The sequence below is a fragment of the Manihot esculenta genome, chromosome 5 (genome assembly GCF_001659605.2).
Source record: "Manihot esculenta cultivar AM560-2 chromosome 5, M.esculenta_v8, whole genome shotgun sequence".
Classification (NCBI taxonomy): Eukaryota; Viridiplantae; Streptophyta; class Magnoliopsida; order Malpighiales; family Euphorbiaceae; genus Manihot; species Manihot esculenta.
The window spans coordinates 33,022,023-33,041,607 of NC_035165.2; the positions used below are offsets into that span (position 1 = coordinate 33,022,023).

The 19,585-nt window shown below is 38.4% G+C and overlaps 2 protein-coding genes across 6 annotated transcripts; one reads left to right on the forward strand and one right to left on the reverse strand.

The window, feature by feature from the left end:
* Positions 1 to 1,929: 1,929 nt before the first annotated feature.
* LOC110615677 (probable WRKY transcription factor 2) lies at positions 1,930 to 7,272 on the forward strand. Of its 2 annotated transcripts, none has more exons than XM_021757679.2 (6): positions 1,930 to 2,438; positions 3,452 to 3,969; positions 4,828 to 5,016; positions 5,262 to 6,097; positions 6,206 to 6,364; positions 6,578 to 7,272. In XM_021757679.2, exons 2-6 carry the CDS (start codon positions 3,517 to 3,519, stop codon positions 7,140 to 7,142), a joined length of 2,202 nt encoding a protein of 733 aa, XP_021613371.1. In that variant the 5' UTR covers positions 1,930 to 2,438; positions 3,452 to 3,516; the 3' UTR covers positions 7,143 to 7,272. The 2 variants fall into 2 exon arrangements, with proteins under 2 accessions (XP_021613371.1, XP_043812876.1); XM_043956941.1 differs by lacking the exon at positions 1,930 to 2,438 and adding an exon at positions 2,477 to 2,891.
* Positions 7,273 to 9,489: 2,217 nt separating this feature from the next.
* Positions 9,490 to 12,088, reverse strand: LOC110615983 (60S ribosomal protein L7-2). Of its 4 annotated transcripts, none has more exons than XM_021758261.2 (7): positions 11,942 to 12,088; positions 10,909 to 11,096; positions 10,690 to 10,787; positions 10,506 to 10,563; positions 10,290 to 10,369; positions 9,971 to 10,073; positions 9,490 to 9,887 (listed from the first exon to the last, which is right to left on the reverse strand). In XM_021758261.2, exons 2-7 carry the CDS (start codon positions 11,089 to 11,091, stop codon positions 9,672 to 9,674), a joined length of 738 nt encoding a protein of 245 aa, XP_021613953.1. In that variant the 5' UTR covers positions 11,092 to 11,096; positions 11,942 to 12,088; the 3' UTR covers positions 9,490 to 9,671. The 4 variants fall into 4 exon arrangements, with proteins under 4 accessions (XP_021613953.1, XP_021613954.1, XP_021613955.1 ...); XM_021758262.2 differs by having other exon boundaries at positions 10,909 to 11,093; positions 11,942 to 12,072; XM_021758263.2 differs by lacking the exon at positions 11,942 to 12,088 and adding an exon at positions 11,258 to 11,280 and having other exon boundaries at positions 10,909 to 11,093.
* Between the last annotated feature and the right edge of the window lie 7,497 nt (positions 12,089 to 19,585).

A 19,585-nucleotide genomic window follows, 5' to 3' on the forward strand; every position in this document is an offset into this window, starting at 1 on the left:
ACCATCATCAATCAACAGTAGTGTGATCTCTTAGACATAGCAAGATCGTTATAGGATATTGGCATCACAACAACAAGAAGTTTTTTCTCTATGATCAAAACGAGCTAACAACTCTTAACAATTTCCACAAAACAACTATCTCTCACGATAAATACAACTTGTACCTATAAAAATAAAAAAAATAAAGAAAATTAAAATAAATTGACGCCACCATTCGAGAGAAATCAAGGTCAGCAAATCTGGAAGATAAAAAAAAAAAACAAAAACGGGAAAAAGATTAAAACTAAAAGAAATAGAAAAACAATACCATCCAATTTTTAGCAAGAAAACGAGGAAACCAAAATACACAACATGTGTTTACGCTCCAAAATTTATAAGGAAAATAACTATTTAATTGTGAGTTAGTTTTTAGATTTTCAAAAATATATCAAAATATAGATGTAATTTTTCAAATTAAAAGATTAATTAGTTAACTTTCTTATACTATAAAAATTAAATAATAATTTTTTAAAATTAAAGTGTTCCACCGTAAATATAAATTATTTCAAAATGATTAAATTACAAATACACTAATATATATAAAAAAGTTTAATTGCTGATCAAATTTCTTATTAATAATCAATCATCTAATAATAATATTATTAATTATACCTAATATATAAATTTTAAAATTAAAATTCACATCTATTTCATATACCAAAATTTTTTTTTAATTTAAATTCGATTAAACATACTTTAAAAGATTATTGCTATTTGAATGATTTGAATTCAGAAATCGTTTTTAATTCTAATTTTAGATTATTGAAGCATATACGAGATATTTTTAAAATTTAAGAGTTATAAGATTTTTTAAATAAATATATTTTTTTCTCTTTTCTTCCTCTCTATTTATCTCTCATATGAGGAAAAAAAATCATAAAATGATAAAATTAATAGATAAATTATTAATTTATCTTAAATTATAAAGGAAAAAATAAATAAAAAAAATTCTAAATATGAAACGAATAATTTATAAAATATAAAAAACAAATTATTGTGATTATAAACAAATAGAGAGTAAATAAATACAAAAAAGAAGCTTTTCCTTTGTCTAAACGTATCATTTGACGTCCTCCAAAAACTTCTTCTTGGGAGATCCGTTAATCCACAATGCCTAAATAAATTAAAATAAATAAATAAATACTGTTTGGTTACTCGCTAACGTAATTCCATTGATTGGATTACCATAACCAGTTTTTGTCTTTTGTTGCATTATTTTTCCCATTCAACCTAATAATTAATTAAGCCAGCCTGTTACCATTATTAATCTAGCAGTTAAAGGTTTTTTTTTTTAATTGTTCAATTTATTTTATTTAAAAACTAAAAAGTTTTTATCTATTTAATTTGAATATCTAACCAATTTAATTAAATTATTAGAAAAACTGGTGAGTAATGAATACCCAATTATCTAACAAAATCTAAAACTGAAATTAAAAGGGTAATTAATAGATTAATTAGGAGTGTAACAAACTGAAGAGGATGAATAGCAAAATGGGTCAAGCAGAAGGGAGGCAAAAGAGTTGGTTATAACATCTTTCACATTCAAAGGGTTGTGTTAACAGGTGTTGGGCAGCCATGGAGGTTTTGACACCCCAACTTTACACATAATTTCCCATAATAACTACAACAGATATTAATAATTGGTAAATTAAAACTAGTGTACAGAATCATCTGCAACTCTATTTCATGAATTCCTTCAGCTCCCACCAATGAGGTTAACACTATTTGTAGAGTATTACCCACATGGCATTGTGTGATTGGTTGGAGTTCAAGGAAGCCAATGGTGACAACCCAGATGTTGTTTTTTTAAGGAAACACAAGAGCCCCAGTTCAAAAACAAGGAATGATTAGTTAAATACCACTGTAGAATCAAAGGGGAAGGTAAATGTGTAAGCTTTGTGTTGAGAGCTCTTTCCCTCTCTCTCTCTCTCCCCCTCCCTCTGGCGTTTTCTCTTTTCCTTTTTCCTTTTTTTCTTCATTCTTCAAAGATTCCATCCATTTCTGGTCCCCCCACCTCTTCCTCAATCATCTCCTTTTAACCTTACTTTGTTTTTCTTGGAGAGGACTTGGTAATATGATAATATTCTGCTTTTTGTAATTTTCTCTAGATCAATTAAAAATTATCATATCATTTTGGGCTAAAGCAAAACAAGGAGGAGGGAGAAGAAAGAGGAGGAGGGCATTGGTAGGAAGGAGTTTTAGTCTCTCTTTTCTTAGACTGGAAAAGTGGTTCATCGCCATTTTGGTTGAATTGTACAGAAAGAGATAAAAAGAAATAAGATTTGATTAAGGGTTCGTGTGTTTGGGTCTGGGGTCTAGGTCAGGTTCAGGTTGGTGGTGGAGGTGGTGGTGGGTCATGTTCATATCATCATCTTAGCCTTGACTCCATAATCAATCAGGTAATCATTTTTAATCTCTCTCTCTTTCTGGTAGTAGCGTTTATCTCCTTTTTGTTTTCTGCCCCTCAAATTTTGAAGATTTTTTTTTTTCCAATGTATGTCTGACATCCATATCTTCCCTGACAATTTAAGATTACCTACCTTTAGCTTTATTGCATAATTCGTTTATCATGAAATGTTTTTGCTGCTTTGAAATTTGAAACTTGGTTGTTTCCTGGCTTTTTTTTAAAATTTCTTTTTTTAATTCTCAATAATTTCATATTTCTTTCTGTTCTCTTTTCTCCACAAATATCCAATTCTTCATCACTGGATATTTATGGAAACTGTGAGCTTGCAGATGTATTTCTAGATTTGTGAACTTTACCCTTTCCATTTGATTAGTTTCTCTGCACAAAAAATCATCAAATTGTAATGTTGTCTCTTATCTTATTATGGGTTGCTACCTTTTTTCAGGTAAAATATGCTAACAAAAATGGAAGTGTTTAATCATTTTTACTGCCTCCTGATTTTGGAAACTTATCCATTTTGTTTGGCTATATATTTATATTCTCTTTTAAATATATTCAATATACTTCTGCATGTTTGGATGAACTCATTTAGCTGGAAATAAAGATGAGCTGGGTTGGTTTTGAGCATAGATACATGGAACTTTGTCCTTTTTCAAATTGATGAAATCATTGGATTGGAAAATCTTAAGGGCAAAGTAACAGCTTTGTTCATAAATCTTGTTCTGGTAGCTCAAAATATACTATTTTAATTCTTTGTTTCTCCTCTGTTTTCTGGTGATGCCAATCTCACCTCTGCTAAGACCAATACCTCTGTTAGAGTTAGTTGAGTGGAAGTTTTGATTATCTAGCTTGTGTAAGACAATTATCCATTGCAACTATAACCTTCCCTTTTCCTTTTTTCTACATATACTTTTGAACTATAAAATTTGCAAACTGAATTGTGTTTTGTTCGTCATATTATTGGGAAATATCTGATTGAATCTTTTTTGGCTATAAACCTTTCAGGAATTTGGCTATAGCCAACACCTTGACAGGAACCTGTCCAGAACTTGAGACTAAATTTTGAGAGCATGGCTGGGATTGATGATAATGTTGCTATTATTGGGGATTGGGTGCCTCCTAGTCCGAGCCCAAGAGCATTTTTCTCAGCAATTGTAGGTGATGATATCAGCTCAAAAACAATTCCAGAACCTTCTCGGGAGATTAGAACTGAAGGGCTCTTTCTGGGATCACTAGAGAACATGACAACTGGAAATACAGACAAAAAGGATGCTAAACAAACTGGTGGTGCAGAATTTAGAGAACTAGCTCCATTTTCTGAGCAGAAATTGAGTTCACGAGGAGGTCTGGTAGAAAGAATGGCAGCCAGAGCAGGGTTTAATGCTCCAAGGTTGAATACAGAAAGTATTAGATCTGCTGACCTTTCACCAAACCCTGAGATTCGTTCTCCTTATTTAACAATACCACCTGGTCTGAGCCCAACAACTTTGTTAGATTCGCCAGTGTTCCTTTCAAATTCGTGGGTAAGTTTAGAAGATTTATGATTCTTTGGCATCATTTTCTTTTTTCTCTTCTTAACCTTTTTGTAGTAATATTTAGTGATGAATTGAATGTGGGAGATAGTGACAAGCTCTAATGTTTTGCAACAGATACATACTAGAAAAAAAGGAGTTTGCTAAAACGATAAGCAGACATTAAATAACAGATAATCTAATCTAACAAAAGCACTTAAAATTGGAAAGCATATACCACGTCCATAGATCAGGGGCTTAAGTCCATGATTCTGGTTAGCCTTTGCAGAAACATAATCAACTATGTATGTGATATCTTTTCTTTGATAGAGTTCAATATTAATCACCCAAGTAGATTTTATGCATGTGGGTGGGTTGAGTTTTGTTCTATTTCATTCTCCTACATGCTTCACAGATTAGGCCATGTACTTTAGTTTATAGGTTACATGACATTAACTTCTTGTCTATCCAAACCTAACAAATCAATGGGTGTTTTGATAACCGGGATATTATTTTAGGCAATTGTTAATTCTTTGAATTCATACTTCCATAATCCATCACCATCTCATCTTTTATGTTTAACCAAGATCTTATGGAAGATTGAAGGAAATCTGAAAACCAGACTCTGGAAGTCCTCTTATTATATTGCTGATGTAAAACAATTTTTGTGGCCTTCAATCTGAAATGTAAAATAGTATCCTGCATTTAGGCTTTATTTTGAAAGTAGGTTGACAAGCTGTAAATCAACTACGTATATGTGTGGTAAGGAGCAACAGATAAAAAAGTGAAACAAATTTATATTTCAACTCATTAAATGGGTTTCACCAAGGTTGTTCTGGAATAATGCTTTCTCTGTACCCTATCTCTCAGGCCCAACCATCTCCAACAACTGGAAAATTCTCTTTTATCACAAATGTCAACAATAAGAACTCCACAGGGATTTCTGAACCTGTTGATAGAAGTAAAGAAAATTTCTTTGAAGACATCAATGCATCTTCATTTGCATTCAAGCCTGTTCCAGACTCAGGATCATCTTTTTTCCTTGGTGCAACAAGCAAAGTAAGTACATATCTTCCTTTTGACAGCATGGCTGGAATTATGATCAGCAAAAAACACCTGAACAGACAGATTTTGGTTACTATCCTTTTTTTAAAAAATTATTTTTCTTTTAAGTTCTTCAGTTAACTTCAAATACTAAAAATGAATGATGTTGATATCGTGTAAATGAAAGTGTTGAACGGTTATTAGTTTGCTAAGCTTTAGTTCTCTTCTGAGTATAGATGATTTTATCCATTCTACTGCAGCAATCCTTTCCCAGTATTGAGGTTTCAGTTCAGTCTGAAAATTCTCTCCAGTCTCATGGTGTAGAACATATAAAAGTCCAGTCCCAGAATAGGAACACTCTCCCTTTTACGGTGGATTTCTCAAGATCAGCAACTGAAAAGGACAATGGAAGTAACTCTGTGATAACTGATAGAAGGGTCCTTGATACCATTGGTGGCGGTGCTGAACATTCCCCACCACTTGATGAGCAACAAGATGAAGGAGACCAAATAGCCAGTGGAGATTCTGTGGCTGCCTGTGGCACGCCATCTGAAGATGGATATAACTGGAGAAAATATGGACAGAAACAAGTAAAGGGTAGCGAGTATCCACGGAGTTATTACAAATGCACACATCCAAATTGCCCGGTTAAGAAAAAAGTGGAACGCTCACATGAGGGCCATATAACAGAGATCATATACAAGGGGGCTCACAACCATCCTAAACCTCCACCCAATCGGCGGGCAGCTATTGGATCATCAAATCCTGTAATGGATATGCAACTAGATACCCCTGAGCAAACTGGACTACAGAGTGGTATTGATAATGATCCTGTTTGGGCAAGTACACAAAAGGGAATTGCTGCTGGAGCTCCTGATTGGAGGAATGACAATGTTGAGGTGACATCTTCAGCTTCTGTGGTCCCTGAATTTGGCAATCCATCTTCCTCAGTGCAGGTTCAGAACGGCAATCACTTTGAATCAGGTGATGCTGTTGATGCCTCATCTACCTTTTCTAATGATGAAGATGATGATCGGGCTACACATGGAAGTGTGGGTTGTGATGGTGAAGGAGATGAATCTGAGTCAAAGAGAAGGTTAGTACCCCATATTATCATTGTTATTATTATCATTATTAATTAGAATTAGCAGTTAGCCTGACATTACTATTAAGGATAATAATGTGAACTTATTTGACAATCCAGGAAAATTGAAACTTACCCAACTGACATGGGAGGAGCTACCAGAGCTATTAGAGAGCCTAGAGTTGTTGTCCAGACTACCAGTGAAGTGGATATCCTTGATGATGGATATCGCTGGCGCAAATACGGGCAGAAAGTCGTGAAAGGAAATCCGAATCCCAGGTGATTTGAGCACCGTCTTTGTGCAGTCACAAACCTCTTCTGCTTTTGATTGCAGGGGAGGAAGCTTACAGCTGCAACTGTTTCTTTTTTTTTTTTTTGGGTCGTTATGTGGGATGGGGGAGGGGAGTCGAACTTGGCTCGTTGCCATCTGAACTAAGCAGGGGTAGGCTTACAGCTGCAACTTAAAACTAAATATTTGTTGGTCTATTGCAGGAGTTATTACAAGTGTACTAATGCAGGCTGCACAGTGAGGAAGCATGTCGAAAGGGCATCACATGATCTCAAGTCAGTGATCACCACATACGAGGGGAAGCACAATCATGATGTTCCTGCTGCTCGTAATAGCAGCCATGTCAACTCAGGGTCCTCTAGTACGGGACCTGCACAAGCTGGTTCAGCTGTTCAAACCCACGTTCATAGACCTGAACCATCACAAGTTCACAACATGTCTAGGTTTGAAAGATCTGCTGCATATGGATCCTTCAGCTTCCCAGGAAGGCAGCAGCTGGGGCCTACCCCAAGCTTCTCTTTTGGTATGAATCAACCAGGCTTGGCGAATCTGGCAATGGCTGGATTGTGTCCTGGCCCACCTAAGATGCCTGTTATGGCTGTGAACCCCTATTTAGCACAGCAATGTCCCATGAATGAAATGGGGTTCATGTTGCCCAAAGGAGAACCTAAGGTGGAGCCTTTGTCAGAACCAAGTTTGAATCTTTCCAACAATCCATCAGTTTATCAGCAAATCATGAGTAGGCTGCCGCTGGGACCGCATATGTAAATTTTTTTTTTCTTCTTTTCCTTGTCTTCCTCTTCAAAAGAAAATTTATTTATTGTTATTATTGATCTTACTTTTGTTTCAAGGAAAATAGAAATACTTGCTTCTTTATATATAGATTGACATTTCATTAGTTGGTCTTTCACTTTGATGTCCAGAATTATAAACACAGCACCAAGGAAAAAACACTTGCATTTGTTCTTCCATTTAGCAGTTAATGCTTGGGAAAAAAAAATCAAATTATTTTTGCAAATCTCAAGAATGGATAGGCGAAATTGTCAATAGACAATCATGTATTTGAATTTAACTTGTAGAATGTACTTAAATAATGGAAAAATTACTATGATGTTCTTAAATTTTTCCAAAATTAATCAGTTAATTCTTATAATGTTTAAAGACGGTTAAAATGTCAATTGTTATTCTAAAATACAAACTATTTAATTTTTCTATTAAGAAATCTATTAGTCAAAAGAGTACTTGTTAGTCAAAGAGAAAAAATAATTATAAATTCTTAAAATCCCATCATCCTAGATTTTAAAGAATTTATATTATTGTATAAGGTGTAATTAATATAAATTTTGAAGAGTTTAAGTTTATTTTCTTAAAATTTTTCGAGCTTGAAATAAATTCAAATTTTATTTATTTCAAATTAATAAGTTCAAATTTAATTCATTTGTCAAATAAACTTAAACGACGAGTCGAGTTTAGTTTCTAATAGTTTACAAACAGTTGAATTTATTATATATAGAATGAGTTTTTAGATAAAAGTTAATAAGTTTAAAAATAAATAATTTTAGTTAAATAAATCTATATATAAATTAGCTTATAAATTTGTAAAAAACGAATCTTTTAAATTTTAATGATATAAATATATGTAAGTTTCAAAAGTAATTAAATTATATAGAGCTAAATCATAAAAATATATACAGACTTTAAATTTAACTTTTATTTTTGAAATTAATTTTAATTTTGAAAAATTCATTTGCGAGTCTTTTTATGAATTTAAAAACGAGCTAAACTTATAAATTTTAAGGAATGGAATATAAAAAATTTAAATTTAAATTATTTATTAAATAAATTCCAATAAAATTTTTATCAAATAACTAACGGTTTAATTCATTTAATAACCTAATTTTATAAGATATCAACTGAGCATTGACTTCATATATGCACCAATCAAGTATTCAAGATTTAATCTAATAAAAAAATATAACTAACAGCAAACACATCAGGAATCTAGAATTTGGCAAGGAAAAGAAAAGAGTTTGGAAATAATCATTGCAAATCTGCACACGTCAAAGTGAATGGAAGCTTCATATCAGCAAAGAGTAAAGGATCAACCTTGGCGATCGATAAGTGTGGTTGATGAAACCCAGACGTATTAATGGCCATCGATCAAACACCCATGCCATGAAGGACCACCTTCATATCTATTTTCTCCAACAAATCAATATCAGACCATCTCGCTACTTTTTGCTTCTTAGCATCCTTATCTACTTCTTCTTTCCCATTGCCTATCACTGGTTCATAGTTAACATTTAAACTCATCTTTCCCTTTTTTGTTTGTTCTAATGTAAATAATTTCACCAAATAAAACAACAACAAAATCCGCATGTAGTATTTCTATTGGAGAAGACAATCAATCTGAGACTCTCCTCCATATTACTCTTTGGCTGTGCGCATGTCTTCACAGTCGATGGCTGGCGTGGATCAATTGCCGACATGCCCAATCTCTCTCCCTTTCTCTGTGTTTGAACTGGAATTCACAATTATAAGGAGGAGAAATTAAGATTTGATCAGAGGATTCCCCCCCCCCCCCTTTGTAAGAGTTCTAGGGTAATTTTGTACTTTCCTAATATACTCACTCTTTTGACCGACCATTTTAACATTTGGCTACCAGAATGTTTAATTGAAGGACGAGATGGTGCTATCTTCAAATCTGTTAATCCAACATCTCAGCTCCCTTCACTTTCAGTTTTGCCTCAACCCCTTCTCGCTTGGAGACTGATTACAATGCAACTGCTTTCCCATGGCCAACGGACCAAGGCTGTACTTTAGGAGCACTTGCTGAGAGCTGTATTTAACCCTTGCTTGGAGTTGAGCATACTTGTGTAAAACATTTTCTTGAAGCAGCATGACAAGGATTATAACAAGGCCTGTTTCAGCCTAATTTCAAACAAGAACAGTCTATTTCAAAACCGACAGTTCAAACCAATAGTTTTGGCCCAGTACTAGCATAGGTTCTAAAAGGGAAGAGCCGAAACCAACCCAGACATCCTAGTTTCGACCACGGCAGCTGAATCAAACATTGAACTGGACCGAGGCTACCAGAATGAGAGAATCTAACAACTTACAGGAACAATAAAAAAGTTTTAATAGCCATAAAACAGAAATGCAAATGTAAACTGAGGACTTGATAGGTTAGAAATTTTCAACATAAACTGACAACCCCAGAAATCTCAATCACTTGTAATTCCGGCAAAATTCACGAGGCTATAGAAACACATATAACTGGAGCAAACATATTAGGATCTAATTCATCCTCCTAACGAGCTCATTGATGTAATTCTCACGATTTCCAGCATCACCACCCTCCACATAATGGTTCCTCTTCTTCTCCAAACCTCCTGATGGAGCACTCAGTTTAAATGGCCAGAGAAAGTTATTTGCCTCCTTGAAATGAGGCCCCACAGTCATTATCTCATGAATCAAATCTTCCATGCAAATAATTCCAAAATTTCCCAAAGCCTGCAGATACAGAAAGTGATACATCACCTCCAAGGCATACATTATTTTAGAAGATGCAAATAAACCCATCACAATCAAGCTACCTGTTCAATGATGGAATTATCTGTGAGAGCAATCCTCTGCTTGTTCAGCTTTCCATAACCCCTCTTATAGATCAATTCCCGCACACTTTTAAGATTAGGGTATCTGCAAAATAAAACAAAATTTAAATCAAAATAAATGATTTCTAGAGTCTAGCATGCATATTTGATTTAAGACGGTGATTGTTCAATCTACTGGACGTACAAAAACTTTCTTTATAACTAATCTTCCAATGGCAATGATTAGAACCTCATGGGATTATAAAATGGTGACGACATATGTAAATTTGCTTCATAGATGTGATCTGTTAATCTGACTTACCCATAAGTCACATATGGCTCAACCTTGTGCAGCATATTCATGGTTGCTTTGTTCACTTTGAGAAACACGCCATTAAATATCTGTTAGGAAAGTTTTAACAATTAAGACAAAAATACAATGTAATAAGAAAATCAAGCATCCACATCAGAGGAACAACTGCTTAAAAGAACATCCTTATTTTATTTTAACTCTTATTTGCAATGCCAATAAACATACCTGTCTAAGACGCAAGAGTTGCAAAATTTTTCTGGTCTTTGGATCCATTGCATTGATACTGTAAAGGAAAAATATGGAATTTTTTAAGGGGGAATCCATCATGTAATACACATTTGATCATGTGTGAACCAAGGTTACTCCCAAAAATCTGTTTCAGAAGTAAAGGCTTTCTTAATGAGCTCACCCACGAATGCGAATAATGAATAATAGTTTGGCCTCTGGTTCAACATAAAATCCTCCTTTCAGTTTGGCCTCTCTTTTCAAATTTATCAGCTCTCTTTCCTGTAGAACATATCCCGTGGGAAAAACATCGCGACACAAATAAGAAGTTAGGGTGAAAAATCAATCACAGAACAGTTAACAAACAAACCACTTCAGTTACACATGAAGTTTTGTAGGTTACCTGTTCTCTGTATTCTTTTCCATATTTCTCAGCCCTTTTGAAGATTATCTTTCTGTTTTCAGCACTTTTTTCCTTCTTTGCCTTTAATTCCTGGACCTTCAACAAAGCCCAATCTTCACTTCTCTTCCTTTTCTTTAACACAGATTCAGGAATAAAAGCTGCTGTCTTAGTTTCTTCAGCCATTTCTACTGAAACAAATAACAAACATGAAGATGACAAAGTTAACACCAAGAATAACATAACTTAGAACTCAATAACCTAAAGACAGAGATGACAATTTTCTACTGGTTCCAAAAACAGAGTGCAATCAATATAAACTGGATAAAAGAAAGACCATAGACCAAGCAACCTTCCTCAATCAGTGATGGAACAATGGCAAATAAAGGAAGCTTCAAGGTTCACCTATGCAAAATTATCCATATGGTACAAGGTCAAGTCAAAAACATTAAATCAAATTCCCCAACAAAAAACAGAGGAAAATAACCATTTCACATTTGATAAGATAACCACAGACAAGCTACAAAGAGGCAGTCAAGTAAACAAATTGCCCCCACCCCAAAAATAAATAAAAAAAACACAAAGGACATTTTACAAACCACAAGATCATGCAAGATCTAAGTGGTTGTAAATCACAGCAATCATCTTCAAAGTTCAAACATATAACAATGGAACATAGTGAGCATTTCAAAGTAGTAAATTTGAAATAAAATCTGAATATCCATTGCCAGGCTTAGTAATCACACTTAGTTAACATCAGAAACCTAAAGCTCAAAAACCCCATCGTATTGCAAGCACTTGCTGCCTTAATGATTCTAATCACCAAACCAGTAACCCCATTAAAGGCATTAATAACATATAGCCATATCAAACAGATGAATTAAGAAAATAACCTAATAATAGCTAACAACTCGGTGCAGAATTTCACATAATCATTGAGAAAACTGATGAAAAAAATATTAAATGAGAACCCATTATAAAGATCAAACGAAAAATATAGATTAAAGAGTACTGGAATCGATAGTTTTAGTCTTACCTCCTTCAACCAGCTTACAGACCTGCAGCCAAAAGAAAAAGAAACACACGACAAGTTTTAGGGCTTCGAGGGGTTTATAAATATACTTAAATGACTTATTTGCCCTAACTTAAGCGACGCCGTTTGGAAGATTCTTGGAGGGGTGGCGCGTCATTTACACAAAACTAGGTTTTTCTCACCGAGGACTTCCGCATACCCCGTGTGTATATAATACAATGATTATTATTGTTTTTATTCAAAATTTTATATAAAAAACACAAAATATTATTTAATTTATAATAAGTTTGGTAAATATAATTTTTTTAAAAAAATAAGAAAGAGGGAAATTTTTATTTTTAAAATTGTAATGTAGATATTAATTTTTTTATTATATGAAATATTAAATGATAAAAACATTAATTTTAAGTTTTTACCTAATTAGCCGTCTATAATAGAAATAGATCTTTGAAATTAGGGTATAATTCCTAAAAAATGAAATGTTTATAGATTTTTTTTTTCTGTTATTAAACTTTAAGCGTAATTTTCTATAAGTATGAGTTCGAGTTTAAATTATGTAATATTAACGGAAAACTAGAATTAGAAAGTTAATTAATACAAATTTTTTTTTTTTGAACTAAAAATGTAATTGCATTCAAATTTGGAAATCCAACATCAAAGCATGAACAATCAATTGTGGAGGTGTGCTCAGCCACTCCATCCTGTCTGAAATAGTAGAGGCAGCTCTAGCTATAAGATGTGCCACACTATTGGCAGATCGAGGAACAAAACTCACAGATACTGAATTCATCTCTGCTATTAGAGATTTACAATCATCAACAAGGGACCCAAAACTAGAAAAATCAGAAGTTGAAGAAGAAAGCAAAGCCTTCACTACTGTAAGAGCATCTGATTCCAACAGTATCTGATCATAACCCAGCCTCTTAATCCAACTCAGAACTTCTCTAATGGCAATTAGCTCAGCTATTTTAGGAGAGAAGTAACAATGGAGTCTATGTTGACAAGCGCCAACAAAAGAGCCATCATATGAGCGAAACACTCCACCAACTCCTTCTCTTAATACAATATTCTTAGCTCAATGAAATTAAATAAAATAAATTAAAAAGGATCTTTAATAATTTTAGAGTACTAAAAATAATTATTTAGATTGCAGTGAAATTGACACCTAAGCAAAATTGGGAATTTTTTTGTTATGCTGGTAAGTCCTGGATGGTAGGTGATGATCTGAGATCCAATAGAATAGGGCTTTACAAGGGTTTCATATTACAGATTAAGGCTTAAGCTTTCTGAGGAGGGGACTTCCTCTTTTATATATTGTCTTGCTTGCTGGTGACGTGTAAAGGTCTCTCCAGGATTGGGCCACGCGTCTCTGCCATGCGGATTCGGAGGTACTAGGGAATCGGCTGCCTGCTCCATGCGTAACGGCCTCTGATTCTCCTCGTGCGTACGTTCGAGCGGATCTGCCAGGCTGTTTGGTGAATATTTCTCTGGATCCTGGGCTGGGCCGAGAGTTGGGCCAGACGCTAAGCCTGAATGGGGAGGGCCTGCTTCGCGTAGGCCAGGCCGGCTTGAGTGAGGAAGATGGGTCGAGCCCGGCCTTGAGGGTTGGATGAGCCAGGCTCGTTCTGTATATCAGGTGTGTGGGCCTCTACGTCATGGGCCTTGGGCCGTGGTCAAGCCCCTAGTCCGGGGTGAAGGAATCCAGCGGTCATCAATTGCCCCTTCACCTTCTCGGCAGTTATTGCTCCAACTGCCGAGGGGGTGAATACCAAGAACTATTATGATCGCGTCTGTTCGGGTTCAGGTGCCTTAATAACATCCTTTCATCTTTCAGTCGTTGCACAGTTTCCGAATTCTATCTGCTTTTTTCTCCTTCTGTCTTTTCTCTATTCTTCTTGTCCTCTGCCGCCTTTACTTTCTTGTCATCATTATCTGGACATCTCCTTTCTTTCCTTTTCTGTGAATATCCTTTAGAAATCTGACACCATTAACTTAGAGTCTAATGTAGTTCTGCCCCGTGCTAAGTCCTCAGGCTCCGGGTATATATCAGCGTCAGCTTTTCTTCATTCTTGAGCCTTCTGTTGAAATGAAAAATCCTTGTTTTATCTGTGGCAGGTCTATTCGACGCTTTCTTCAAGCAGATTGCCTTGTGCCCCAGAGGTTTGCTGTGATTTTGCTCTTATCATCTTAGGGGAGAACTGTTTCTGGTTTGTCACCGTTTTGAAACTTTTTGTAGTTTCTGAAATAAAAATGGGTCAGTTCAAAATTCTTGAAAATTTGATGTTACCTCTAAGGCGTCTGGATGGTGCATTGAAGATCCTCCGGGTATGGCAGGCGAAAGGCGGGACCATCCAGCAAGCTGCTGAAACTGCTTTACCCAGGTCGTCTGGCCGGCCTCCTCTTCCGCTTGTTGCCCGGGCTCCAAAGAAGTTCTGGACTGTTGAGGGGTTCGATCTAACTTCGCCTTTTTCCACAGAGAAACAGGGAATTTCCTCGATGCCCCTGTTGTCCTCTTTTGATATAAACGGGAGTGGCGCCGGCGCTCAGCTTGTTGTTCTTTTTGGTGTGAAGTACCAGTATTATTATTCCCTTTGGTGTGAAGTACCAGTATTACGTGAGACTGGGATCTGCTGCACTCAGTCAGGTCTCCAGCGATTTTTTCGAATGTGTACTTCGCGATCTCTTCGGGGCCATAGCCTCGAAGACTTATGTTTTTCATGTGTGGTGCACGGCCGACATACGATATCTGAGCTAGTTCGAATGTACCGTGCATCACACTCGGGTAACCGAACGTTTGTCCAGGGGGACAGTGAGAAATGCTTATGGGAATCAACTTGTTCAGTTCCCCTATAATAGCGGGACAGATCTTGGCCTTTTCTGCCAAACTCACATTCCGAGCTGTGAGAATTTCTCCGGGCTGAAGACCAGAGTAGTAGGATAGGTGATAACGATGTAATCGTAGATGATGATGTATGTGGTCATGTAAATCCTTTAAGGATAGTCTTTCATCCCGTAGTGTAGGCCTTTGTAACGTGCTGTAATGTACTTTTCTTTTAATGAAGTTTTTGTTCTGCTCTCATGCTTAAGCTGTTCTTCTTTTATCATGTGTGAAATACTTTAGATTGCTCGCCTTACAATTTTAACCAACTAAGCTCTGTCCTGCTTTTTCCCGAGCTAATCTAATCTATCTGCGAGCTTTGATGAGTTGAACTCCGGATCCACTTAGTCAACTGGGCTTTCAAGTTTTTTGAACTGGACTATCTGACCGACCTGTGAGCTCGGTTTTTACTTCGATGAATTGAGCTTTGAGTCTCCTTTATCCGAACGGGTCCTCAGGTCATGTTGTCCGAGCTGAACTGGTCGACCTGAGGGTTACGTCTTTGCTTAGTGAGATAAGCTCTGAGTTTCCTTTAGCTGGCCGAGCTCTCAAGTCATGCTATCTGAGCTGGACTAATCCGACCTCTGAGCTCGGCTTCTGATGAGTTGAACTCTAAGCTCTCAGCTTTGTATGATTCCGAGGTGCTTTTGGCGCCTCTTTCCGATCTCCCACCCTTTGGTAGCGGTAAATCAAATCTTATAACTTTTTAAGTGATGCGCAAGTCTGACCTTTGTCATGCTCCTATTTGTTTGTACTGTTGAGTCTTTTCGTGACTTGCCCCTCTGTTTCCTCGGCATTTACCATAGGGATGGTAAGGTAGTATGCTAAGTTGCTCTGACTGATGAGTTGGGCCTGTACTATGTGGATGGCGAATGGGCTTTTAAATGAGGGACTGTCATCATATGCTTGGCCCTTGATAGATGTAGAAGAGCCCAGCGATCGTCCTTTGGCCCCTTTACCGTCTCGCCGGTTATTTCCTAACCGTCGAGAGGGTAGACTTCGAGAACAATTAATGATCGCGCCGCTCCAAGACAAAACTGTTCAGTATCAATGCCTTGCCTCATAATTCCTTCTGTCTTTTGAAGAACTAGTTCTTGGTTGCTCTCTGTCTTCCTGCAATTCCTTCTACGTCTCTTTTCTCATCCTATCGTGTTCTCAGGTACGCTTCCTTGTTCTTCCATGGCAAGTTTAAAGCTCCCTGATGTTTTTGACCTTGAGTCGCATATTACCCCTTCCAACATAACTAATCACATTTCTCGGAGGCTTTTAGATACTCCGTTGTACCTTATTCGAGCACCTCTTCCAAATGAGAGGATAGTGCTTCCTTACCCTCGCCCACCTGGTTTAGTGGATCCCCAAGAGGTTCGTAGCATAGTGTTTTTCCTGAAGCAGAGAGAATTTGGTCTACCGCTTCCTTTTACCCCTTTCTTTGTTGAGGTTTTTGAATATTTTGGGGTAACTCCTCGAATGTTATCCCCAAATTCCATTTTATTCATGTCCTGTTTCGAGTCTATCTGTCTGGGTTGGGGTTTCGCCCCTTCGGCCTGTCTGTTTGTCACTTTTTTCCGCCTGGTTAGGGCGAAACAAAACTTCTATTACTTTTCCCCCCGTAATGGGTTGTCTCTTCTTACGGGCTACAAGGATTCTATAAAGGGATGGGTAGAGAATTTCCTTGTGGCAGAGTTGAAATTAGGGTCCTGCCGAACGTGGGATGTGGACCTGAGGTGGGGGGAGATCTTTCCGGGCTGCAACGATCTGCCCGAATTGAGTCTTATTGAGCAGGTTGGGCTGCTTCGACTGACTTCCGTTGAGAGGAAGTATGATGTCGAGAAGTGTATGTTTGCGTCAAACCTTAGGGATATCCAAGACACGGGTATAGTGCTTTGTCCGGTTATTCTGTTTTTGTTTTTTCTTTGCTTGGGATATCAGGAAGGATGTTGACTCTTTATAACTTCTTGTTTTGTTTGCAGCTTCTGAGGTTAGAATGGAGGGCATCAAATTCCCCAAAAATTTTGACCTGTCTCGGGAGAACATGCATGCAATTTTTGACGCCTTTGGGGATGGTCGCTCTGTAACTGAGATTGCTGCAGAGCTGGCTCAGGCCGCTTCTTCCAAGAAGATCAGCCGACCTCTTGTCAAAGCCTCTGCTCGGACTGCCAAGCCGAGCTCTCGCATCATTAAATCAGCTCGGACATCTGGCCAAGGTGGGTCGAGCTCAACCTCAGAGGTCGTGAGGGAAACTTCCCTAGCTGTTATGGAGCGGACCCAAACTACTGAACAAGTGGGGCAGGGTGCCGTCCATTCTACTGAGGAGGTGTTAGGGGGGAAACTTAAGTCCCCTGTTGAAGATAAGGAGGCCTCTGGGACAGGGATGGAGATCATCCTCCTGGAGGATCAGAGCCCGGAGGTTTCTGGTGAAGGTGCCCCTGCCCCTGTGAGGACTGAGCCTGAGGGATCTGAGGGTGTCCCCTCAAAGACTGAGGGCAAGCGTCCGACCTCTTCTGGAATGCCTGTCCCATCTCCTGCTCGGAAAAAATCCCGGACTGCTGTGGGTCCTTCCTCACCTCTTCCTCCCATTGGGAAAGGGAAAGGCGTTGCTGCTGTTCCTTCGTTGTCCCCTACTGACAACATTCTGGACCTGTCAAGCATTTCCTCGGAGTCTCCGGCCTCTGCTGTTGCCGCACTTCTCCGGGAACGGATGTTCGGCGGGATAACAGAGGCTTCGGATCCTCGTCTGCTGGCCCTGACTGGTCAGTTGGCCAGTTCTACCAAAGAGCAGGTGGCCTTCCAATCTCGCTCTCGTGAGGAGCTCGGATCCACGATTGGAGAAATGCTGCTGATGGTAAGTTATGTTTTTACCTTTCTTTTGAGTTTGCTTGGTGTCTTTTCTTGACAATTGTTCTTCCGTCCTAGGTGTTAGGCCTGGTTATGGAGGTGGATGCCAGTGATCTCTCTCTCCGGGAGTCCGTGGACCGCCGGATCGAGGAAGCGCGTCGCGATGAGAACCTGACTGCCACCAGTGACGCGAGGGGCCACCTGGCAGCCGCCCGGGAGCAGATCCAGTCTCTCCGAGTGGAGTTGCATTCTGCCCAGGAGGCCTCTAAAAGAGCTGAGGACAAAGCAATGGAGGCGGCAGAGCATAGCAAATCCCTGGAGTCAGAGCTGTTTCGTACTCGCAGAGTTCTTCAGGAGTCTGATGAGAGGGCAGCTGAAGTGGAGACTCGTTGTGTAGAGGTTGTAAAACAGCTGTCCTCTATGACGACGGCCCTTCAGGAGAGAGATGAGGCTGTAAGCCAAAAAGCCGAGGTCCAGCGCCAACATGAGGCCTTAAAGGCTGATTTTGAGGGGCTTCAAGCTCACCTGAGTGAGGTGAAGGCTCAGAAGGAAAGTGCCCTAGCCCGGGTGGAAGTCCTTGAGCAGGAATTGGGCACAAGTTCTGAACGTATCAAAGATCTGTCTTCATCGACTGAAGAGTTCAACCTTCGCCAACAACAGCTAAAGCATGAAGTTAGGTCCTTGGAACGTAAATGTTTAGCCCTGCTTGAGGTGGTAAAGTATGCGGAAGGGAAGGCTCAGCTGAAGCGTGAACAATATATAGCGGAGTATCAGGAGTCTGATGAGCTGAAGGTTAAAATTGATCAGGCCTGTGAAGCTCATCTCCAGGACTACAAAGACTCTTCTGAGTTTAAGGAATTTGTGGCTGAGGCTTGTGAAGAACACCTTGATGAGTATAAAGCTTCGGGTGAGATGAAAAAGGCTATCCTTGATAAGGCCTACCGCATGTATGTAACTGGCTACAATCGCGGTTTAAGAGAAGCTAGACAGGCTCCTGATGTTCCTTTGGCCGAGCTTCGTAGGCGCGAAGTGGACTCAGATGGCGAGTCAGTGCTATATGGGGAGGATGATTGTCCTTTGCCCCGAGGAGATTCTCGGAGGAACATAGACCGGCCAGCTGAGTCTTCGTCAGAGGAATCCGAGGTTGGGTCGGAGGAAGATGATCTTGATTCTGAGAAAGACGGCCTCCACCCTAGGCCAGAGGTTGCCCCCACTAGCAATGTTGAGAGCTCAGGCCCCAGGGACACCGAGCTTCCTTCGGGGGTGGCAGTAAATAGAGATAATGCAGACGAGGATGTACTTACTGATATAAGTCCTTTAAGGACTGTTTATCCTCCTTCCTCACCAGAGAAATAAAATGTAATAGTTATTAATGTAATAGTTATTAATGCAATATTAGTTTCTTTCTTGTTTTTCATATTTCTTGACATTTTATCTCTACGCTTCGTATTTGTGATGTAAACTATATATTTTCATTCAGAAACTCTGAATTAAGCTTAAGGTGTGAGCTCAGCTCTTAGCTGATGTTTTGGGAGATCAAGTCTCGTACCTTTTTAATGGCAACTATCATGTCAGTTTTTGGCTTTTAGTCCTGCTTTCTGCGCTGTGACTTTGTATATTGGTTTCAGATAAGCTGATTTAGGCTTTGATTATAGCCTTTTTTATCCTTCTAAGGATATGTATGTGTACTGCTATGGAGGGAGCTCGGCCGTTCTTTTTGGCCTTCGTATCTGGATCCTTTTAAGGATATAAGTCTTCCCGAGTGGAGAGCTTGGTCTTTGGGCCTTTGCGAATCATCAGTCCGAGCTGGGAGCTCGACCTTGAGTGTCGTAAGAATATGAGTCTGGTCGAGCTGGGAGCTCGGTTTTTATTTTTTTTTTTTTTGCTCTGGGTTTTCTTTGGATTTCCGGGACGACCTCGGGGCCTCGCCGGTA

Excerpts from the sequence above, each read along its gene's own strand:
- LOC110615677 (XM_021757679.2), top strand. The coding sequence starts at position 3,517 with ATGGCTGGGATTGATGATAATGTTGCTATTATTGGGGATTGGGTGCCT. Across the intron at positions 6,098-6,205 it reads GAATCTGAGTCAAAGAGAAG|GAAAATTGAAACTTACCCAA; the intron begins GTTAGTACCCCA and ends TTGACAATCCAG. Across the intron at positions 6,365-6,577 it reads AAAGGAAATCCGAATCCCAG|GAGTTATTACAAGTGTACTA; the intron begins GTGATTTGAGCA and ends GGTCTATTGCAG.
- LOC110615983 (XM_021758261.2), bottom strand. The coding sequence starts at position 11,091 with ATGGCTGAAGAAACTAAGACAGCAGCTTTTATTCCTGAATCTGTGTTA. Across the intron at positions 10,788-10,908 it reads GAAAAGAATACAGAGAACAG|GAAAGAGAGCTGATAAATTT; the intron begins GTAACCTACAAA and ends TATGTTCTACAG. Across the intron at positions 10,074-10,289 it reads GAGCCATATGTGACTTATGG|ATACCCTAATCTTAAAAGTG; the intron begins GTAAGTCAGATT and ends TTTATTTTGCAG.